Source organism: Oculina patagonica, chromosome 13 (genome assembly GCF_052425735.1).
Source record: "Oculina patagonica isolate OP01 chromosome 13, crgOcupat, whole genome shotgun sequence".
Lineage (NCBI taxonomy): Eukaryota > Metazoa > Cnidaria > Anthozoa > Scleractinia > Oculinidae > Oculina > Oculina patagonica.
Window position 1 is genome coordinate 35745727 of NC_135770.1, and position 25358 is coordinate 35771084.

The following is a 25358-nucleotide window of genomic DNA, read 5'->3' on the forward strand; positions in this document are numbered from 1 at the left end:
TTTAAAACATTCCTTCTTAAGGGTGCTCAAGAAACAACATCTAACAATTAATTCTAAATAGTCAAAAGTAAACAAAAGGAGATAATGAGATTTGTGTCATCCGTACTGATCCTGCGATATATGTAGGTTACTGCGATTTCTTCGATAATAGTATCAGGTGATGTCCTGCGCGATTTCGAAAGATAATTTGTTAACTAATATTACCTCAGAGTAACTAGCGCGCGTGTACTGTACTCTTTGACAGGAATAAACTAGTCAAAAATCAATTTTGGGCTCTATTATTTCACTGTACATGTTTCATATATACTAAAACAACTATTCACCTCAGTGTCGGTGGCTAGTAATTAACCATCTCCACTTCGGTGAATGGTTGTCAATTATTATATCTTATCCATCAATTGGAGGAAAATGACCAAAGATGCTACAGAAAGCGGACAACTGTGGCTCGTGTGCTGACTTTCTATGTGTACGTCGGTTAATATCGCATATTTTTACTGTAAATGTAATTTTGATCAAATTCATGAAAAATGAAAATATATTTAAAACGGAAGCTACGTACGTACCGATTGTTCAGACGCTGGGTGCTGTATAGAACAGAGCCCACAGCGAATCATTCTCCATTGACAAGTGGCAGTCACGTGCTCTTCGAGACTTCTCCTTGTCATAGTCTCCGTGCAGCTTACATTGGTGCACTTTACGACTTCTTCGGGGCAACATTTTTTGTGGTTCTTTTTAAAAAAATAGTATATAGCAATTGATTAGTTGTCAAAAAGAAAAAAAAAATCAAACATATACAAAGGAACACTACTTATCACCGTTTAGATGATAGTCATCACCGTTTACTATTGGTGATGAATTTATAGGAAGCACTATAAGGAGTAAAAAAACAAACAAACAAACAAACAAAAAAAAAACAAATAATAACATAAACAAAATTTTCGAGGCCAATTTCGCATTGTTTTAAATGTTATACTATACAAAACAATACGTGACCTAATACTACCTAGTTGATGTCTCAACCCTCAACGTTTATATTAATGTGATTGCCGCCGCAACGAAAATATTTCTGTTGAGTTGTGCGCCGCATGCGACGTTCGATTTTTGGTTTTAATGACAGGTACACAGTCGCGGGTAAACACGCGATGATTGTAGTAAATGGCTAGATAGAAAAACTTAGAGATTGAGAAACGGACGTAAAGAGCCTTACTTCTTTGTCGTTCAGTTCACCAGTCCATTCACAGCCTTTTTTTGAACACTTTATGACCAGCGAGAGAATCTTCCTTTCAGTAAATTTATCAGGGAAAACATCCTGCAGGGATAAGAGAAATTTCGTACCGTTCCAGAAGGGAACGATCACCATAATTATACTTCAGCACACTATACTTTAAAAAATTTGAATATAGTGCAAGTTATTGTTTTATGTTACAAAATCTCCACAAATCAATCAATCAATCAATCAACCAACCAACCAATGGTCTAAAATAGAGTTCCGAAAAAAGGAAAAAACAGGAGCCGCTGTTTATAAATATCGCCGGAGAATCCCACGACAGAACCTTAAATTTGAATTTTCTTTTATTTCTTCAAAAAGACCCATTGGTAAACTGAACTTCTTTCAAAAATATCATTTAACAGTTCCAGCGAGTTTAGATTTTTGAGAAATCTAGGAAGGCGAGTTTTCTTCGTTCTGTACTGGCGTGTTGAAAGTGTTGGATTTTGTGCAAATTTCATTCGCCATTGTTAGCTCCTCCTGGGTATTTCAAACTTTCCTGGATTTCACAAAATTTTTAACTCGCTAGAACTTTTAAACAATATTTGTAAAAATAGTTCATTAAATGGGTCTTTTTGACGAAATAAAATAAAAATTCGAAGTTTCGGTCCTGTAGCGGGCTTCTTTTAGTCTCTCGTTTTGTCATTTAGTCATGACTTCTGAATCTAAACTTTGTCAAGCACTGAACGTACCTAAGTAATCGGGGCTTTTTGGCCGACCACAACCTTCGTAAAACAATTACCAAGGATTTAACGACAATATTTCCGTTTGGGCAGTGCCACGAGTGTGGCTTAATATGAAGCATAAAAGCATTAAAAAAAAAAAAACAGTTAATAAATTATCTTTTTGTACATGTGGTAACTTACATAATGTCTTGCCAGTTTTGTTCTGTCTACAGGGCAGGTGACTTGTAGCACAGCATAGAGGTTGATTCGCGTGCTAATGTTCTCTCTGTTAAAAAGAACTAGAATCACTTCGTGAATTTTACCGGGGCCACATTTGGCTTGGCAACCCACGTTTACACTAGCATGCTTAAGGGTCGTTCATATCAATAGGTTTGTCGCGCGACATGAAAATATATTTTAACGCAAATATTTTTTTTTAGAGAAAAAAACAACGTGTAAATGAATAATGTGAAAAGAGAAAATTTTAGGGAATCCCTCATTTTGAACAGTTGAGAATTTGAAAATCTGGCTAACGTAGATATTGCGCGACAAACGTTATTTGAAACATTCCGTTTTGTCGCATCATTAGTCAAAGCAAGATTTTTACCGTAATTGCATTACATTGATTCATACGAAGACTTGTTTCAATATCACAGGGTGCCCGCGTTTTTAAAAATTGTAAACTATGACAAAATTAAATTTACTTCTTTTGGATATCGTTAAGAATCGGCTTTTTGATTGAATTTAGATTTTATGCCAATTTTTATGCGACAAAGCATAGGCGCCCTTGGCCGGCGTGATTTTTGTGTCTAGTGCGAAGCTCAGACACAATGCTATAACGTTAACAAATTTGGGTAAGTGTTTCATATAAGGCAAATTATGACGTCATACTAACCAATTTACACTGAGGTTTCTCATACGTGACAGCGTACGCGAAGTATTTTGCGGTATTCTTCTCTGGGTAATAGTAATCGATAATCACTCGTTATTGCCTCGTAACCCAAAGTAAACAACCGAGCTAACGTAGAACAAACGGAACAAGTCTAATTTGAGATAATTAAGTCATTAACTACGTCAACAAACGTCAACACAATGTGCTCTCGTGCTATCTGTTAACTCGCGCGCGCTCAATCAATTGAATATCCACTCTTAAGTTTTCGCTCATGAATATAGTCTCTCGTTAAGATTGGGAAACTTGTCGTTCCCCCAAAAGTTATAATCTTTGTCTTGAATGCCCTCCTGCTTTTCGCAAAATGGCGAATAATAATTCAACTGAGCCAGCGATACATCTGAGCAAGTAAAGTTACTATGACAACGATTTTGTCAAAGCGGAAAGCGCGGTGCCCTGGAAACGAGAAGTTGAAAAAACGAAAGGAACGGACAGCATTTTATGACCGGTGCTTGTGCCCCGGTAAAAATAAATAGAGTAACTGCACTAGATGTATAAGGTTTACAAGAACGGTATACTGTATATGCGAGACTGTCGTCTGGCGCATGTTACCATGTGACTGTAAATGGCAAGTTCAGCAAGTCTGAAGGGACCCTTGGTAAAGAGGAAGTTCATTCCAAAATGGTTCTTTTTTAAACGAAAAGTAATACGGAGCGTCGAAAAGCGTGTAATTCACCAAAATTTTGGCTTCCAAATTGTATTCAAACCCTATGAAATCTTTGTCTGAATTAGTCCAAAAATCGAGAATCGGCCGCCGCCATCTTGGAGTAACTTTATAGCAGCCGGTGATGTATGCGTAACGTCAGTGAGCTCAACTTGTATTATTTGTAATATTTCTTGGAGTTTAGTTTGTGCAAAATGATGCTGCACAAACAGGCATTTGAAAAACAAGCCAGTACAAAATTAACAAGGAGTGTCAAGTATTTAGACAATGTTTAAACTTCCTTCCAAACATTAGGTTGAGCTCTTTGACGTCATAAAGAGCCAGTTCTCGATTTTCGGACTACTTCAGACAAGGATTTCACTGCAGGTTATGATTAGTTCGAAAATGAGACCCTCACCCAACTCATGTTAGTATATACCACACAAGTGAATAGTGTTTTTCGTGCGCTCTGATTGGTTAACTCGGAGTTTGTCTCAAAGCCTTGAGCGCGCACGCTTGGACTCGAATTCAAAGAGCACGCGGAAGTGTTCAGCCACCTTAGCCCTTAAAAAATGGTCATTAAACTGTCTTCATTGGTAGCTCTGTATGCATGGCGAAAAGAAAATTTTCGCATCTCCCGAAACACGTTTTGTTACATTAACATGCGCATCTTGTTGAGTACACACGCGCATCTACATCGCAATATCTATATTTGTCTGCTTTTTTGTTTTTGTTTAAAAAACTGGTTTGGTACATACTTAAACCAGTTATTGATTTCAGTGTCGGTGGATAGTAACGAATATTTACCTCGCCGCGCTTTGCGGCTTTGCGATAAATTTCCGCCATTATACCCCCCTCCCAAAGGATACTCTCTAGTTTTCAAACTTTGCATTTACTGTTCGTAAGTAAATTGTTAAATTAAATATAATAGACCTAGGCATTTTGAACAGACTAGCAATGTTATTACTTTGGCATTTAACAATTTAGAAAAAAACGGTTCCCCAAATAAGCAGGCTTGTGTAAAAATTTTGAAGGATAATTAATTCCCCCTCCCATTTGGCTTCAAAAATATGCACTGATATTTGTCCTTGGACATTACACTTAATCTTTTATTAGACAAAACACTGTAGCACTTCTAAAAATATGCAGCGATGCTATTAAATAAAATAATGTAAATGTGGTCTATATGCAAACCCCAAAACATGAAATCGTGCATATGCTCAATTTCAGGTAGGCTAAAACCGTTTTCAAAAGGTTTGATTGCCTGCACACAATATTGCGAGAATTAACTGGACTATTTTTAAGTGGATTCTTTTCTTGATTGGAGAAAATAAGCGCAGTTTTGCCTTGACAAAAAATCGGGGTGAAGTAGGAGCTAAAATGATAAATGGTGCTCCAAACCGGTGACTGGCATGTTAGCCACAGAAAAAAGAACTTGAAAACATTTTGAACTATAACAAACGGCAACTTAACTTTATCGATTGAAGAGAATAATTTCTCGCTTTTGATCAGAGAACTATAAAAGGTATTTAATCCTCTGCTGATTAATCCCTACCGTATAATTCTTATATCGTTCGTTTCGCTAAAAACTGATCTCGCGCTTGAATGGTCCATTTAATAGTGGATCTAAGTAGGGGTCCGCGTCATCAAAATCTGCACCACTGGATCGCGCGTAATTAGCCAATCAAATTTAAGAATTGCGGACCACTGAGATGCTTCAGCAAAAACAATGCGAAATATCTAATGCATTCAAATTGAAATTAACCGTGAAGGTTTCTTTAATTAATGTTAAGAAAGGTTTCGTGATCGCAGCGTCATTTAATTAGTGAACTTGAACAAAACAGTAGATAATAACCAAGGGCCACGCCACTGAAGCGTAGCCGAACTCTGTCGAGAATAGTCGAAATTAATTACACCCACTTGCATCTCACATCTTTTGCTCTTCGTACCTCATTATTTCTCGTACGCGATAAGTTGGTTAAAGAATTGTAAGTTACGTTTTAAGAGATACTTTTATATCCAGTTCCTGTTATTTAGCAGACAGTTTATCGGCAAATACTTACAACTTTAGCAGTATTCCCAAGGCAGACGTATGTCAGTCGTATGACTAGCAGTGTCGATCGTACATTCTTTTTAAGTTGTCTTTCGGTATTCAAGTTGTTAAATTTTATAATAACAATTCCTTTTCTGTAGTAAAACTAGGTCAACAATAAAATAAAACCCAAGCTGATTCCTTTTAACATAAAAGAAGTACCTGCTTAAGTTGACGAATACTTCCGCGCTTGCTGAAGCAGCGCGCATTTAATCAAGAAAGCATAGATCAACGGCAAAACCTCAATTAATTACGCAGTACTGCGAACTAGGCATTGCCAAATTGTTGTTTTTAATAATACACTCATTTTTGAGTATTACAAAATAAGTGCTACGGAAGAAAAATTAAATGTTGTTTTTAACAAACAAAGCTCACCTTCTACAAATCTCGTCGATACATCCTTTGCAAAACCTATGGCCACAACTTGTGAGAACTGGCGACCTCAGAGGCATCTGGCAGACGGGACATGTTAAGTCCTCGTCGACTGCACTGACGAATTCCTCTTCATAACCAGTAAGGAATTGGTTTCCCTGTAGTTGTTGCTCATTTGATGCCGTTGGTAGACTTGCTAGACTTCCGCCCGGGAAGCGAGCGCGGCGCATCTTAAGCTACAAATTTCCAAAGGCTTGGTTAAAAACAAAAGTAGTTTCGCACTAATGGGCCACTAAATAAAATACAGACCTTACCTCACTGATGTTTAGAAGCTTGCATGTAAGCGAAATCGAAAGCTTACTTGTAAATCAACTTTATCAGGAAGTGTCGTTAAATCGTTTCGTTTGTACATAATAATCAACCTGTTTCCGCCACAGTGATTGGCGCGTTGCCGCGTGTTTGTAATGACATACGTACCAGCACATGACGCGTGATCGATGGTGTCGGGAGAAAAAATAATAATAATAAAACGTATGGTCGAGAGTATTGAGCGTTTGCAAAGAATGCAAAGAAGCCTTGATCGTTATTAAAGGGACGAAACTTAGGTGCCAACTTAGGCATAGGAAATGACCATCAGATTCGTTTAAATATTTCAATCTGACACACCAAATCCAAAGAAGGTATGGATAACCAACCGTTTCGAAGATTGAAACGGATTGCAATATGGGTTTTGAAATATTGTCCGGCGGAACAGTTTTCAAAGTTGACCTTGTCTGCTTGTAACTTTAAATTATAACACCCGGGAGACACATTTGGCTGCATGCAATGAAGCTATGGTTTTGTCATTTAGAATCATAGAATTAATTTCTTTGCAAACATTTAGTTTCGTAGCGAATATTTGGCAAAATTTAATAACATGAAATTAGCTTAGCCGTGACACAGTTCCTTAAACAATTTAATTAATAAATCTGACACAGAAAGCAACCGTTAAACCTGGGTAAGCTAGTGCTAAGGGGCTATGTGTTGGACACAGATATAGTTTTTGACCATTTTGGTCTTCCCTGGATACTCACCAATTTTTGCCTAATTAAAGTCAATCATAGAAGTAATTTTGCAAAACAGAAAATTCCACACATGCAAAAAACGGAGGGGATGGGGGGGGGGGGGATGTAAACGCCGAGTCCACCGAGGCGGGAAAACTGTGCACGGCAAGTAGTAGGGACACCAGAGGCAGGCTAACATCCAGTTTGTGATGCTTCCACCGAAGGGCTTTGAGTCACTTCTGTCCGAGCTGAAGGAAATTAACGCTACGAACACATACAAAAAAATGTTAAGAAAACAGGAACAAGTTTATTTCAACACTAGGCGTATAATCCTAAAAGTAGGGGTTAAGCGAAGGAATCTGACCGCCTCGAGCGTTCTTCACAGTTTCAGTGATACCGGCAGATTTCTACCTGATGAAATAATGCTTTTTATTTTTTTCCAAGAGGGCACGGTAACGAATCATGCAATCTGATTGGTTATTAGCGCGGGCAAGATTCTCCTATCTCTGCCCACGGGCCACGGTAACGCTTTCGTGAGTTTCATTTCGCGGCGAGACGAACGAACCCATGACAGTTTTGCTCTCCAAAATGATTTAAATCGATGTAGTTGCTCACCAACCGTTGTAAATTTGAAAGGGAAAATTAGCAGTGGAATTAAAGACCTTGAAGTTCTCCAAAAGGCGAGTATTTATTCTCTTTAGTGACAAAATGAAGTTATAGTTTTATGGCCGTGGTTTGTCGATCGTTGTTTGTGCATTCGCACTGATTTTCACGCCATTGCAGTTAACTGCAAGTCGCCGGTTTACAGACTCGATTTATCCATTCAAACACCTTGCTTCTCTGCTACTTTTCTCCAAAACCGAATACTGCTTATCGCCATTCAAGAAAATGAGATGCTTTATTAAAAAAACAGTCAAATTAATTCTCGCAATATTGTGCCGTCACTGTGCAGGCGACCAAACTACACATTTCAGCTTCATTCAGTTTCACATTCGCAAACTTTTTGTCAAAACAGAATACTGTGGGAATCAACATAGAGGTTTTTGACTCGTTAAATACAAATGTAAATAGCTAAGTGCTTTCCAGTCCGAAAAGTAAGTTTAATTAACTAAAGAACTCACAAGCCGAAATGGAGTTAAAAGTGTTTCGCAACTCGCTGATTGCTCTGTTCTACATTGTGCTTTTCTATTATTTCAGATGCTTTTTTTCTTTTTTTTTTTCAGATGAAATTTTCCTTGAGTACTGTTCATTTTAGTGAATTTATTTTGTTTGGCAGTAAGCTCTTATAGCAAACAGATCATTATTTACTCTTGCCGTAGCTTATGGCGATCGACTCAACATTGGATGCGCGCGTATATAAATACAAACACATTTGGCAAGAAAGTCTTTGTAGGTTTTTTAGGTGTTTTTTAATCAAACACATTAAAGTAGGAAAAAAATAAATAAGTTATTTACCGGCTTAGGGTCGGTCCGTATAGTGAAAAACTGTGACCTCGGCCTTGAAAATGCTGCCCTCGGCCTGCGGCCTCGGGCAGCATTTTCAAGACCTCGGTCACAGTTTTTCACTATACGGACCTCCCAGCCGGCAAATAACATATATTTCCTAGGAGTCAAGAACGTATCGACTGTATCGAGAAATTGGGGCAAAAATAATGGAAATTATAGTCATGGAAATTAACACTGCATTTAATTAATGGCGCGGAAATTAACGTGAACAAAAGTAAACGCGACTTGAATTAACGCGAATTTTTGAAATTCGCGTTAATTTCATGAAGCGTTAAGGCCCATTTACACAGACGATTTTTGTCGCGCAACTCAATGCAATTTTTGTCGTGCCGAATTAAGTTCCATCAAGTTTCGAACAAGTTCGAAACTCCTGCGATATCGCGCTAGTTTACACGCGTGCAAACTTGCAGAAATTTCATGGCGATTTTATCGCCAAGATATCGCAGGAGACTTCATGCAACTTCGGCGCGACAAAAATTGCATTCAGTTGCGCGGCAAAACTCGCCTGTGTAAACAGGCCTTACTACAGTAGATTGCGTTGTCAAGAGAGCCTGACACATGTCATCTAATGAGCTTAAATGGTGTGAAGGCGCTGCTTGTTTCCTGTTATAAATCCAAAGAATCGTATATTTATTTAAAAAAGGATCAACTTCTCATCCCATGCCAGGTTTTGTACGTCATTGCAGCTTTCTTTTTCAATCTTTGATGACTGAGGTTTAGCCACCCTAATGCCCGGAACAAATCATTGCCATTGCAATCATAGGCGAACGATCGACATTGAGTACATTGAAAACGCGCTGTACGACATTTCAGGTGAAGATACGAAAAGTTGTGTTGATAGAAAAAATTGTCATTTTTGTAGCTTAACCCATGCTGACCATGCTCCCACAAGTTTTACGAAAGTTTGTTTCTTGCTTACCATGAGTATAAAAGGATTTTTACTTTTCTTTAATTTTACATTGAGTCATTTCGCTGGATGTCAACTTTCTCATCAAAGCACGTTAACACGGGAATAATATTTTTTTTGCTTGTTTGTGAATTGAATTTTGATACAGTGTATAAACTTTGTTGGAAAGATTACCAGTTTGTTTATCAGACATCTTTTAGCGTTATCCAGAATTCGGTTGGAATAAATTCAGGGTAATCACTCGCTCCTGGCAAAATTTTGTGTGGGCTCATTCGAAGTATTAATGAAACTTTATTGCCTAAGGGTGACACACTGGCCCGCGCGCGTAAAAAGCTAAATTAAAAATACTTTTTGCAATAGTTGTGAAGGGAAATCTTTATTGCTAAAAACTAAATACGACTGCTCGATTTGGACTAGCAATATTAAGAAATACAATGGTCTAATGTCTCCAATAATAATACGTCAGAAAAGAAATTAATTGATAAGAATTGAAATGAAATTCCTTTAAAAGAAGTAATACCTGTTTTTATCCTTTATTTCTATCAGGTCCTTTCTACAACTGATTTTCTCAATCTCTATTCATGATGTCTCGCATGATACTAGGGCACTTTTGCTCATGGGAGGGGTAGGTATATGCCTCAATGCAGAAATCTTATATCCCCTTTCTTTTCTCGAAATAAAAAGGAAGTTCTGTATTCGTGCTCGTTTCTGTAAGTATTATGCGGTGCTGTAGCACTGAACACAGTCCACTGAGATTTTTTACCACTTATTTTTAATGAGCTGAATGCCGCACGCATTTCTGTGTTCGAAACGCAATAACGTTTTCTTGAAAATATTTTTGGTACTTCAAGAAATTTCTAGCTTGTTTACTTTCCGAGCCGAAATTTAAACTTATATATACTTGGTCTATTAATCTAGTTTTCATTTCTACGTGCGATATTTGTTTCCTATCGATTATGTTAATCCATTGATTTCGAGTTAAGCTCATGCATATTAAGTAGGTATAAAAAAGCTAGAATCTTCTTCTTTCTATTACAACAGATACTGTACATTGTATTTTTAGCTACTAGAAAAAGTTTGTTACCTACAATACATTATCACTGTATATGATCAGAAGATTGTCTTGAAAGGCGTGTTTCTTTTTTGTTTTGCCAGTGTTGTAGTATCCTGAAGCAGAAAAGAAGAAGCGTTACTGGTTAATAAGCTGAAACGGAATAATACACATTGAATATATACCTCTTATTAATCGAGTTCGAGGTCCGTACTGTAAAATACGGACCGAGTTTTTTCCCGTCTATTTATGGCCCAAGCGCGAAGCGCGCGGGCCGTAAATAAACGGGAATAAACGAGGATCCGTATTTTACAGTACGGACCGAGAAAACGAGGTTAATAAGATATTTATTATATCTCTCACTCTGGAGAAAAAAAAAGTGAAGCGTGCGGGAAGCGGCTTCGTTTGACTGACGTACGTCAAAGGCGAAAGGACGAGTGAATTTCATTGGCTTTCGTAAACAATTCGGCCGTTTAATAGCTCGATTTATAAGCGTATAAACATAATTTGAATCCAACCTTTACTACTTTATTTCTGCAATTAGTGTTACAGTAATTTCAGTGACAGGATGAAAACTAGATACAGTGCAAGTTTCCTTTGGAATAACTTCTAAAGTTCTTTGCTTGGCAACGAAAGTGCCGCGATTGACAACATGTTCTAGCTAATCAAACTTTCGAAAACTTATGGCAGTGTTTCTAGAAAATACTGAACAAGAAAACACGTATAAAGTTTGAAGGAACTACTTGGAAAAAGCCTCAGATATCGTCGTCCATGTAATGCTAAGCTCTTTAAGGCGGCGTTGAATGCTTCGTTGAAAGCTTGAAATGCTGTCTGGCTCGTACTCAGCTCCATCGCGTTTGCGTACGTCTTTGAAAAACTTTCCGAGGAGCTTATCGAGGACGCCAGCAGGTATGGTTTGCACATGAAATATTCCATCAGTCTGCACTTGACAATAATTTTCGAACCGTTTCCATTCACTTTTCGTCTTCTTAACCGTGTTTACAGATTTCTCGACACTGATGAAACTTTCAAGTCTTGACTTGACTTGAATCCTGCTCGGGTTGCTCTAAGTCCGCCACATCAGGGACGTTTTCTCCTTCCAACAGATCACAAAAATTGAGTTTAAAGTTCGGTAGCCCTTCTTCGCTTCGCCTTTGTTCCTCACTTTTTTCCTCTGACTGCAAACGTTGTAGGAAGTTTTGAAAATCTTCTTCGCGAGACATTTCAACTTGCAAAGGCGTACGGCATCAGGAGAACTCTCAGTCAAATTTCGCGGGCCGTACTGCAGAATACGGCCCGTAAAATTGACCAATCACAGCGTGCGTACTATCTCAGAGATATAACTAGTAGTAATCTGAGATTAGGGGAGTGCGTTCGACCTATAGGTAAAATAGACCCAACGTAGACAGACATCGGCAAAAAACGATATGGTCGGCCTACTAGTAGTACGCCTTATACCAAAGCTAGTTAATATACATATACCTCACTAAACGCGAGGAGTATAAGTGTGAGAAAGATTTGTGATGAGCCAAAAGAACATAGAATGAATGAATATTGTGTACACAAAAATAATTATTTATTTCACTTGACTTGTTATTGTTTGGCACTAAACGACATTTAAACTTCCACAAACTTGTGGAAATAGTTTCACCTCGATTTAAAATTCCACAAAGTACTTAAAAATACAGACATAATTCACACAGTAATCCACTACACGCATGTAACATTCAATGTACAACGATTTCCCCGTCAAAACGTTTAGTGTTTCTAGGAACAACGATATATCACAAATTTAAAGAAGTGATAAAATAATTTTGATCCGTATTATACCCACTCTCGATGCATGCAATTATAACAATTCAATTGTAGTTTTGTGCAACGTATAATTGCAGGAAACACGCTGGTTTAGCTACGAACAAACTCCGTACGAAACTACGCATCATCTTACTCGATTTCCACTCTTTTAACGACGTTCAGTGGCTGACGACAACTCTGCTACCTTGGATGATAACCCTCTTATGTTCTCCGTGACATTTTCGGCAAAATTACAATTTTGGCCACACGTTTTTAGCCCTTTTTCTCAAGCAAAATAATGTTTTTGAGCTCAGTTTGGTACGCCATCTTGTTTTGCATAAAATCGAGGCCATCTGTGGCTACCAGTTTCCCAGCCGAGAATTGCCCCTGCAAAAATTAAGCGGGGGAGGCTAATCGTGTGTCCATACATCTGCGCGCGCAATGCGGCTTGATTTATTCCGCATAACAGTACACAGGCATACCAACTCAAAAGACACAGGTCACAAAATCAAAGTTAGGCTTGCGCTCTTCTTCGTCGAACGCAATAAGTAATAGTAATTGGACTGAGTGGAGTACAATTCAGGGATTAATCGGGTGAGTAATTTCAAAATCGGCCGAGCGCGCAGCGCGAGGACGGTTTGAAATTACGAGCACGATTACTCTCTGAATTGTACGACACGAGGTCCAATTACTAATTAATCGTATCACTAACAAAATTCGAGGATAGGAAGTCTTTGAGAATCTTTTTTAGGGTGAAAAAGTCAATGGTAAATTCAACTGGTTGTACAAACAGTGGGAAAACAGCAAGAAAGAACCCATTTATGTGCGCGTGATTGATGCGCGGATGGCGTAGGTGTACAGGTATCCAATTTGAAGTTGCTCAAATTGGATACCTGTAATTGGACACCCACGTGATCTCGAGCTGATTACGCGACAAATAGGCGCGCGCAGAACCAATCAAAATCGAGAATTTTGTTATAGATACGATTATGGTTTTTATTATATAAACATCAGTGAAATACCAGGAAATCTTTCGTGCGAAAAAATCATATCTTCACACGTGAAAATAACATGTTATCTTCACATGTGAAAATATCGATTTCGAAACATTTTCTGACAAGTTTGCCCAGTTTCAATGCTGAATGAGCCAAAGTAAATCGATATTAAATCGAAACATCTTCGGATCTTCCTCGGCAATCTTCGTATATCTTCGGAAATGTTCGGAAACACTGATTCGTACGACCTTCGTACAACATTTTGCAAATCTTCGGAAATCTTCGGAAAATGGTCGGAAATCTTCGGAAAATCGTCAAAAACATCGTAATTAGTAGGTTCATATAATAAACAGAATATTACATGGTTGCTTGGAGATATGAATTTATCTTCTCATGTTCAAATCGATATCCCACTCGTTCGCTGCGCTCACTCGTGAGATATCGATTTGAACACTCGAAGATAAATTTCATATCTCCGCGCAATCATGTAATATCCTCTATATAATTGTAAAGGGATATCCTACACAGATCTGCACCAACCAATCAGATTTCGCCATTTCTGTCGAATAGAATCAGGACAGTCCATTGTTTTTGCAATGGAGACAAAATTTAATCCGTCTAATCCTTATGAAGCGTCGTTTTTTACTGTGTAGTTATCTATATTTGTAATGCACTATGAGTTTATTTTGATGTCTATTTCGGGGGATTTAACTCAATGGCTGAGCGGGAGGTGCCCTGCTTCCTTCCAGGGCCGAAGTATTCAAAGGGTGGATAACGTTATGTGTTGGATAAATCACTATCTACTGGATAGTGATTTATTCGGTGGATAGCGTTGTCCGTCCTTGGAACAACTGGCACCAGGACCCGGTATATCAAGTATACACCAACCAAAATATCACTATGCACACCAGCGGTGATAAATGTTGGTATTGACGCATTCAGTAACAGGCAGAACACAACGTTATTGATAAAATGACAATTTCTATTAACTAGTTGTAGCCAATAGTATTTCGACAACTCAGTTTGACCTGCCTAAATATAAGCTAAGCAAATAGAGACCATTTTTATGTGTTACTTTTCACTCCCTTAGACCAGCTTTCCGACAATAGAAGATTGTGCTGTTTCAAATTAAAATTAGCTTAAATCTACTTTTCTGCCGAAATATGTTCCGCGTCAAGGTGGATTTCTACTGCCGTGTCATTTCACGCACGTTAACGTGTGTGAATTTAGAAAAAATGGCATGGGCATCTCGAGTCTGGGGAAAAAGTTGAATGCGGTTCAACTTTTTCCGCAGACGCAAGGTATCCATACATTTTTCACTACCTGGGGAACGAGGAAGCTCCTTATTAGTATAGGTAATCGCATGATTTCGAGTGCAATTTGGGATAAATCAGCACGAGTAAATTTTTCAAAGGCTAACCAAATTGCACAAGCCCGTAGGGCGAGTGCAATTTGTAGTCTTTGAAAAATTTACGAGTGCTGATTTATCCCAAATTGTACGAGAAAAATCATGTGATTACTTGTTAATAATACACATACAAAAATTTCACTTGAAGTGGATGACAAACAAACCGTGTTTATACGTAGCTTACCTTTCCGATTCGTTCAAACATAACGGAGTTGTCGGGCTTTGTAAAATCCAGATACCGCTAGGGAATTTTAAAGCTCTCTGTCATGAATTATCGGGTGTTTTTATCCTTATTCAGTTGTATTGGTTTGGGCTGAAATGTCCAACTTCAATTCACGCTTGTAATCTTTCTTCTTTACGAGCCGTCGCGTAAGAAAATCCACGATTGGTAGCTTTCAGTAGTTTCGTAAAGCCTCTCTTGTGCTGTACAAACGTCCAATTCCTAGTACTTTGGTTTATATACTTATAACTTTCGTTAAATCGGTCAAACTTTTCATGAATTGTTATGTTTTTGCTCGATTTTTGCTCTCTCAAACACTCCGACAACGGCCGCCATTTTGTTTTGGCGCGCTTTCCGATTTTCCTTTCAATAAATTTAATTTCAACTTTCTGCACTCAATTTCAACTTTCTGCACTGTTTGGGATTAATTGACGTGCTCTCAGCCAATGAGCATGCAGAAATTTTTGTATGTATATTATTACTGTTGGGTTTTGATCACCAATATGACTGACACATGCAAGCTTCTATTGAGTATAGGGCGATCTTTGCTGACGTTATTGTTAACATTTTGCCTCATTAGCATACGACTTTATGTAGAGAAGGTATCATGCTAAATACGAAGTGACTCCATATCTTTTAAAAAGCTTGTGAAACTTAATTATCGGCGAAATTTTCAGCTCTTTGTGTGCAATATTCAAGGAGACATAACATTCAAAAACTGCAAACTTTCTTGGTGGCAAAAGCGCTAATGAACCAATGCACTCTTTGTAAAATATCACGTTTTCAAACCTGCCTCACAGAAAACGTATTTAGTAAGTCGGGCTTAAATTTATAGCGAAAGTTAATCGTCCCGCGTACTTTCAATATTCGGAATTGATATTTTTGTAGCTCGATCAGAAGGTGAAGCGCATATGCTAACGAGGCAAATACTGTAAACAATGATTCCCCTATAATCTACCTCTTGTTCTAGCTGTTCTTGTCGTCTCTTTTAGTTGTTCATTGTCGACAGTACGTGAACTGTGTAGTTAAGCTTTTCCTCCAGTTTTCTTGTCGTCTTTTTAAGTTCCTCGTGTTCTTTGAGAGTGTTGTCCAACTTTTCTTTGAGATGCTTTGTACACTGTTTGAGCTCTTCACGTTCCTCGAACGCTTTGGTCAGCTTGACGCGAGCTAAGTCAAGATGATCACTTGTAGCAGTCTGAACATGCGAACCGAGCTCACTTCGTCGAACCTGAAATAAATATAATTGTTCAATTTATGTGGATTAAAATAAAAAAGGTAAAAATTAAGAAAATATCATGTTAAAGATAGATACTAAGGAGCTTAATGATCAAGAACCTTGAATCATGGGAAAGATCACCCGTCATTCTTGTTCTTAAAATGCCTACTCGCGAATCTGATAGTATACGCGCCCATATAATCCATATAATAGATGCAAACTGCTAGTAATACAATTACAATTACCTTCGTCTGACAATCCATCTCCGCAAAAGGGCAGGAGACTATGACCATGGGACAAACTGTGTCAGAATGGGCTTCCATCTGAAAAAAACAACAACAACAAAGATTTGAATTAATAGTGCGATTTAGTACAAAATTACTCCCTCTGATACTGCAGAAACCGAGGGGACTGAAGCGGAATTTTAAGACATAAGTTGGTATTGTAAATTCACCTCTTCGCGTGGAATTCCCTCTCCACAGTTATTAGGACAGTCCACTGGAAATCTCTTGCAATTAGCTTGATGATCCTATATAAGATAATAACAGTAATTAAACATTTGTCATTACAAAATTGGCAGGGGGAGTAGAAACACTCCAAGTTTCCGGCATAGTTCCGGCGTTGTGGGCTGCTTTGGTTATTTTGACTACAAAACAAAACAAAGACAGTGTTAGTGCTGACGTATCTGACTCGTCCGATCAGTAAACTTAATTTTAGTTAAAATTGTCCAAAATAAAATATACTTAACACGGGAGTTACTTACCGATTGCTCACACGCCAGGTGTTGCATACTGCAGTGCTCACAGCGAATCATTCTCCATTGACATGTGGTAGTCACGTGCTCTTTGAGACTTTTCCTTGCCATTGTCTCTCTGCAGCTTAAATGGGTGCATTTAACAACTTCTTCGGGGCAAATTGCTGTATGTCTCTTTTAAAATATAAGAAAAAGATAGACAACAGGTTGGCAGTTAAAAATCTGAAAACAAATACAGGATCTTTTTTTGTTCCTTTGCAATGCAGAATTTCAGTCTTTCCTTAAATATTTGTTTTGTAGGATTTTTTTGGTTTTTGGTCTCCCCCTTTTCATTTCTAATGGTGCATCATTATGCTAGCGCAAAACGAACGTGGCAGTGGCCTAAAACAGTTCATAATAGTGGCTGGAAGTGATGCATTGTAGAATGATGTAAATTATTCTGCTTGAAAGCGCCTTCCCATTTGTCGATCTCTAATAAAGAGCACTTCCACTTGGTCTACGTTAGAGCACCGGAGGGGTAATGTACAGCAAGAAGTTTATTTGCAAAGTAACTTTTTTTTCCTAAGACAATGAGCAACTAGAGAGTTTTGTGCTCTCATTTGTATTTGTTTTGTGATCTCGATCGTACAAAGTAAGCAAGGGCCAGTGGTATAGCGAATACCCACTTTTGTCTCTTCGCGTGGAATTACTTTTCCACAGCTCCTAGGACAGTTAACAGGGAACTTCTTGCATTTAAGTTGATGTTCCTATAAAAAAATGAAACACACAAAATTAAAATAAAATTGAAAAAGTAGTTTATGAAAATAAACCAGACAAAAACAGCTGTAATTGCAATTGCAAGTGAATAGTTGCTTTTTCCGAGCAAGCTCGAATTAGCCATGTTCAAAACGAGCAGGGGACTGGGTACGAATATTCAATATCGATTGCACTGAAAAACTGGGCCCGTCATCTGAAAGAGCAACCAAAAATTAGTAACTTTACCAAATTTGAGAGTTATTGGTTTAAACGCATAGGTATGGTTTATTTTTAGAAATTGCTAAAATAAGAGAGCTTAGTATGGATTGGAGGGACAGCTGTCCATCCAGCCATACTAAGCTCTCTTATTTTAACGATTTTTAAAAGAGTTCCATGCCTTTGCGTTTAAGCCAATAACTCTCAAATTTGGTTGAGTTACTAATTTTTGGATGCTCTTTCAGATGACGGACCCAGTTTTTCAGTGCAATCGATATTGAATATTCGTAACCAGTCCCCTGCTCGTTTTGAACATGGCTAATTGCTGACGTTTTGAGAGTACGTCCTTTGCTGGAGCAGCTACTATATTTTATCACTAAACAAACTATCAATATGCCCATGTATGGTCAGGACGTCGTTGTCATCCGTGCTCCGGCTCCATCCGGCAATTTGATCAACTTTGTCTCTAATGCGACTTTCCATTTAATAGGATTTTAGATTAGTAATTTTAATTTTGATTAAATTTTTGCCAATTAAAATATTGTAACGAACTAGGTGCATGATCCAAGTTCAGTGTAATAAATTTTATTGTCATTCTCGAAAATTTTTAACTCGTACTCTCAAGTCCGCCTCACACACACACCGTTACAGAAAACGTAAGTCCCTTTTATACTCTGCAATGCGAGTCAATTTCACGCAATGTATATTCGTAATATCATGGTTGTCACAGGGATCATTTTTCAAAATTCCCTGACTTTTCCCTGATAGAAATGACCTTCCCTGACCAAATAATCTTTCCACAACTTTTATTTTTGAGGAATCACCTTAAAACGGGAGTTACGTACCGATTGCTCACACGCCGGGTGATGCATACTACAGTGCTCACAGCGAATCATTCTCCACTGACATGTGGTAGTCACGTGCTCTTTAAGATTGTTCCTTGCCATTGTTTCTCTGCAGTCCAAATTGGTGCACTTTACGACTTCTCTAGGGCAACATTTTCTGTGATTCTTTTAAAAAATATATATGGGAAATTCAACAGGTGTAGTTATACCGACACTCGTAAAACTGTAAGTTGTTTATTCAAACCGCTATTATGGGAAACAAAGATAGCAAGAAATTAAGATACTACTGTTATACAAAAATTTAATTTCGCAATGTCAGAGAAAATATGTGGTCAATGGCATTGCTTTTTGTTCGTTTTCGTTGTTTAGATGACTTTTATTTTGTTAATTTTATATTCCCTCTCTTCAAGCAAAATGCAAAGCAAAATGCAAAGCAACGTATGAATACTAGGTTTTTACAATTTTAGACAACGGTAATTGTGCACGCCTGGAAAAATGCATTTCAGGTCCCATATTTCGATTGGAAAGTGACCCGAATATCCGAAAGGAAAGGGGTTGGACCGGGAGGCGAGAAACGAGAAAGCGAAAAGGGGCAGAAGCAGTAACAATTTGACAAAATCATCTAATATTTTGTAATCAAAAAAGTGCAAAGAGTGAAGGTCGACAAAAAGGAACGAATACTGGACCCGGGATTACCCCTTAAGGGATAAGGGTGCGGATAGTTTACATTGCCTCCCCTCCTCCCGCTTCCCACTCTGTCCTGGACCCGCCGCTTTAGAAAAGAAGGGAATGTCAATTTTATAATGTACATATTTTAGTTCCGTGAATAATGACGTCATTATGATGTCAGCAAAATATTCTGATTAATTATTACTCGTGGTCATTCGTGGTCACTCGTGTGTACATTTAGACACCATCGTCGTGCACCGCCTGCGACGTTCCATGTTTGTTTTTAATGACTGAAAAGAGTCCCGTGTGAACACTCCCGATGACTGCAGTAAACGGCTAGAAGACAGACTTGAAGTCTTAGAGAAGAACGTATGTAAAGAGCCTTACTTCTTTCTCTTTCAGTTCACCAGTCCATTCACAGCCTTCCTTTGAACACTTTATGACCAGCGAGAAAATCTTCCTTTCAGTAAATTTATCAGGGAAAACATCCTGCAGAGATATTGGGTAACGATAAGAAACCAATTTAAAGGGCGATCACTATATTAACTATCACATACATTTTGTTTGTTGAAGGATTTTAATAACTTATTAATGTACGTACTCAACAGATATTTCACTCACGTAAAAAAGTGAGGGGGCGGTTTACTTTCTGAGGCGTTGTTCATAACAATAATAATTTTGAGAAGAAAAATTAGCGATAAGAAAATAGAACGCTGTTTCGATGACGCCATGTCATCATTATCAAGTTAAAATTATAATACAGTGTTCAGGCTTATATAGTGATCTAGGGTGTGATTATCGCACCCTAGATCACTATATAGGGTGTGATTATCACACTCTTAGATCACTACATAAGCCTGAACTCTGTATTATAATTTTAACTTGATAATGATGACATGGCGTCATTGAAACGTCGTTCTATTTTCTTATCGCTAATTTTTCTTCTCAATTGTTTCACAAAACATTTTGTTATTCGAAATAATAATATTTTAATATTTTAATTTTATTATTTTTCATATGTCGAGGTTATGCAAATTAGGTCACATGACTTTATACGGCCACAAAATCAAAATCTTTAAGCAAAAGTGGTGACAGTTTTATAATTGGAGTGATTCCACTGAGTTGGATGGTACAAGACAAATCCTAAAAGCAACAGCAACGGTACTATGGTTGGCAATTATTGAATGTTTATATGAACGGTTTTCTTCTCATTGCACCCATTCCCCAGATATAAGTGATTTGTCTTTTACAACAGTTCTTCCAAGCACAGAAAAATTTGTAGCGGAGCTCCTAAGCGTAGCACCATAACCATGAAAGAAGGAACACTATCGAAATGAGTTTTCATGGTCAACATGGATAGCGGCATGGTTCGCGGGCGCGTACGTACGGCGTACATACGGAGTCGCGCAACATGGCGGCCATAGTTTGATGGTAGAAAGAGTGAAGCAAGAAGGCCGTATAAAGGCGGCCGTATAAAGGCGGCCTTTAAAATTTAAAGAGGTTTGAAAAGAAAAACAAGAAGCAATGAAACAAAATGTGGCTGAAAATTACGTGTAGAAAGTAATCGACCGCCAAAAAAGTGGACATTGAGAGCCATAATCGATCGATGACTTTCGTGTCTATCTGTAAAGCCAGCATCGTACATGAAGGAGCATTCGAAAGCTAAATCGGGTTGATATAATAAACAAACCATTTTATTGCTACGGGGTAATAATAAAAAAAAATAATAAAAAACAAAAAAAAAACAAAAAAAAAACTTGACCATCTGGGATTTGAACTTACGACCTCCCGAGCCGCAGACCGGCACCTTACCGATTGAGCTAATCCAACAGTCTCTGTAATCCACGTTGAATATATCCTATATCAATGTTATAGATATTGTGGAGTCTACTAAACTGCTGCGAAACTATAACAGAATCGCGAAACTATTTTCTATTGCTAGAAAGCAGATAATTTACTGTACTCTTAAGTAATTTTTCGTGCCATGAGTAATGATTTTGCCCCGCTTTAGTTTAACCGTGAGCTATTTAAATTTGTCTTGCACCTATAAACCGCCATAAACATTAGTACTTTGGCCGCTTATTCACTAAAATGAAAACATTGTAAGCTCCAGTGAAAATTAAATCTATATATTACCTAATGACTTTAAAGTATTAACATGTTCCAACTTAACCTAAGATTTTTTTTGCCTTGAGATGTCACGTGACCTAATTTGGATGCATGCATAGAGCCTTACTTCTTGCTCTTTCAGTTCACCAGTCCATTGACAGCCTTTATTTGGACACTTAATGATCAACGAGAGAATCTTCCTTTCTGTAAATTTATCAGGGAAAACATCCTGCAAGAATATTGGGGCACAATAAGAGACAAATTTTGTACCGTCCAAGAAGGGAACGACCACCATAACACTTAATCCTCGGACGTGCAGGGGGGGGGGGGGGGGGGGGGTGGATGCCACCCCCCATAAGATTTTTTCCAAATTTGAAAAAACGATTTACTCTACAATGCTGGAACTTTCAGTAACTGTTAATTTTGATATGCAAACCCTTTGTGTCCATGGCATTTGACGTTGCCATGGCAACGTTATAAATACAAGCAGGTCTTATCAAAAATCGTCATTTTTACCATTTTTCTTTATTTTTCCAGTTTTTTTTAAAACAGAAGTGCAAGATTCGTTTATTTTTACATTCCATAAGCATTCTGGCTTGATTTTGCATCAATTTCCGTTATTTTCTGACTTTCTTAGGGCCTGTTTACATGGAGGGAGGGTGCCCCGACTAACCGAGTTACCCGGCTAGAAGGGTTAAAACCTAGCCCGCCTTTACATGTAGAATTCACAGCCCTTCTACCCGAGATGAGACAGCGTCATTGAAGCGTGACACGGTGTGGGAAAACATTGTAGCTCCAAATGATTGAAGAAAAATATGACTTTTTTACTGAATAATCAAGGCTTTTCCTCTTCAAACCTATTTTAATTTGATGTGCAAGTTCTCAGAAATTTACTGCGTTCATTTTTGGCGAAATTCAATCGAAATTCAACGGTATTTGGCTGTCAAATTGAAATTAAATTTGTTGTGTCGTGAATTAGGATAATCATTCCAACGAAAATTTCGAATTAATTAGCTGTTGCTCAAAGAAATATTTTCCAGCCGACCGATAAAACTAATTTTGATCAAATAGCACTGTTTGGGTCCAGAATATATACATTTTATGCCATTTACTTCAAATTTAGTTCAAAAACACGCGCGAAAACCTATCCCGGCAAGCCGGGATAGCTCGGTCATAACCGTTTACATGGCAAAAAGCTGTCCCGCCTAGAAGGGTGCCCCGGGCAAGTAGACCGAGTGCCCCGGCAAGGCGGGTTACCCTTCTAGCATGTAAAGGCTTCAGTACGTTTTCTTAAGAAACGTATGAAAAGTTGGCTCGCCCAGGGTAGCTCGGTTAGCCGGGTAACTCGGTTAGCCGGGGCACCCGCCTTCCATGTAAACAGGCCCTAAGAAAATGTTTAAATCCAAGATAGCGGAGATGGCGGCACTAATGACGTCACAGCTTATTAAAATTATGTCATCTTGAAGGGTAAGGTAAGGGCTTTCTTCTCAGTTCAAAATAATTTGGCTATGCCTTAATATAACGAAAACTCCAGGGAGGGGTTCCATCCACCCCCTCCCCCTTGTACGATGGTGGGGGTGTGAGTTTGCTTGTACGTCAGAGGGTTAACTACTACATAGAAGTTGTTTGTTTAAGGATTTAAATTTAAATGCCTCCTAAAACACAGACGCCTGGCTAGGATTTGAATAACTTATTAATGCACGTACTCAACATTTATTTCCCTTAAAAAATGTGAGGGGGTGGTCTATTTTCTGAGGCGTTGTTTATAACAATAATAATAGCTTCCTAAAGTTATTGTTTTTGACGTTCTAGAAATTAAGTCACGTGACTTTATACGGCCGAAAAATCGTGAAAAATTCTTTAAGCAAAAATAGGAACAGTTTATAATAAGAGTGATTCCACTGAACTGACACAAGATAAGTCCTAATGGCAACAGCAAATTAACTGTGCTTGGTAACTGTCGAATGTATATATTAATTGTTGAAATAAACTTTTTTTTTCAAGCGATGACGATCGCTTAATGTAATAGGGTGAGTGGACAGGATCTGTCGGTCTGTTGCACGTGATGTGTAGGAATTAAACGTTTCGTGACCAAAAGAAGTTTAACTCAACAAGAAATCGCTGCGTAGAACACAAAAACAAAATACCAACCCCTTGCAGTTAGAAAGTAACAACTAGGCATTTTCCGATTATGCTAGCATATTTTTTGGCATAATTTGGCTTAACGAGCATTTTTTTACACTTTTTCTCAAAAAAGCATGTAAAAAAGGATTTGCCAGCATAATTTAGCTTTTTTGCTATTACAGTGAGATGTTTCAAACAGTATACAAAATGTCACCGTGCCTCGAGTATTTTTTTGGTAATTAGTTTTTGCACTTATTGCTCGAACTTTCAGCGGAATCCGCCCTAAGAAGACTATCAGTTTGCTATAGCCATGACTGCTGAATCTAAACTTTGTCAAGCACTGTTATAAACGTCTTCGATTTGGGATAGACCGTACTTACGTAATCGGGGCTTTCTGGCCGACCACAGCCCTCCAAGGATTTCACTTCAATTATTTCTGTTTAGGCAGTGCCATACTACGAGTGTGGCTTAAGATGAAGCGTGACAGCATAAAAGCATGATATTTACTTATTCGAAACAACTATCTTTTTGTTTAGATTTACGGTCATGCAAAGCACATTTTTTTTTCTCGCAACAGACGACAGTCTTCACCCAGAATTCACTGAACGTATAAGACCTTAAAAGATGGTAAAAGATGGATTTGTTAACAAACGAACACTACATTCTATTTAAACTTTTGAAGTTCCAAAGTAATAAATAATCTTTTTGTTCATGTAGTAACTCACTTTATCTCGTAGCAGTTTTGTTCTGTCTATAGGGCAGGTGACTTGTCGCACGTGAACGAAGGCGTACAGATCGTTCCGCGTGTTAACGGTCTCCCTGTTTAAAATAAAAATAGAGTACAGATGTATAGGGTTTACGAGAACGATACACGGTACATGAGAGACTAAAACGTTTAGCGCACGTTGGCACTGCACATGACTGAGAAACTTACACGTAACTGCAATTATAATGAAAATATGGTTTACAAATCCCGAGAACTGAAATTTGAAAAAAGGTCAATTTTGGGTTTTACATACGTTTTAACTATGCATTTGTATTTGAATAGCAGATAAACCTTTGTGTTGTTTCCAGCAGACATTTATTTAGATAACAGTATTCGAAACTTTAATGTGTGAATGCGAATCAAATTTTCTATCGCTTGCGCACTATTATGAAAGGGATAAAAAGGTAAGCGCATGTTTTCCTTTGACAAAAAAAAAATGGAAAAGAAGCAGGGGCTAGACTGATAAATAGTGTTTGAAAACGGTGACTTGCATTTTAGCCACAATGGCGTAAAAAGCTTGAAAACAATTTAATATGCAAACAACACCAAAGTACAATAAACTACAACTTGATTTTATCGATTGAAGGGAGTAAATTCTCGCTTTTTTAGAACACAAAAGTTAGGCCTTTAACTCCTCTGCTGATTTATTCATTTATAGCGGTTGTTGAGCCGAGCAAATAATTCTAATTTCGTTCGTCCCGCAGGAAATGATTTGAATTGTTCCTAAGTAGGGGGTCCGCATCATCGAAGTCTGCACCACTGGATCGCGCGTAATTAGCCAATCAAATTGAAGGATTGCGGACCATTGAGATGATAAATATGATAAATATCTATGATATGATATCCATGATAAATATCTAAAGTGTTCAAATGAAATTAAGCGTGACGCTTTCATTATCTAATGCTTAAAGATGATTCATGGTCGCGGCGCTATTTAATTAGTGAACTTGAATAAAACAGGAGATAATAACCAAGGGCCACGCCACTGAAGCGTAGCCGGACTCAGTCAGGA

At 38.0% G+C, this 25358-nt stretch overlaps 1 protein-coding gene across 4 annotated transcripts in view; it reads right to left on the bottom strand.

Annotated features, from left to right (window-relative positions):
- The window catches only part of LOC144635808 (TNF receptor-associated factor 4-like), a 40583-nt gene that overhangs the window by 14271 nt on the left and 954 nt on the right, over window positions 1–25358 (bottom strand). For 3 of the 4 annotated variants that reach the window (XM_078494920.1, XM_078494919.1, XM_078494918.1), the window contains exons 2-7: window positions 24306–24399; window positions 21584–21685; window positions 19735–19836; window positions 18679–18843; window positions 17548–17628; window positions 16892–17056 (exon numbers count right to left, since the gene is read on the bottom strand). In XM_078494920.1, the coding sequence (XP_078351046.1) occupies window positions 16892–17056; window positions 17548–17628; window positions 18679–18843; window positions 19735–19836; window positions 21584–21685; window positions 24306–24399 (709 nt within the window). Of the gene's footprint in view, window positions 1–9810; window positions 10612–15870; window positions 16141–16373; window positions 16452–16582; window positions 16658–16891; window positions 17057–17547; window positions 17629–18678; window positions 18844–19734; window positions 19837–21583; window positions 21686–24305; window positions 24400–25358 lie in introns of those variants that run through there. The other variant, XM_078494922.1, reaches the window with a different exon arrangement.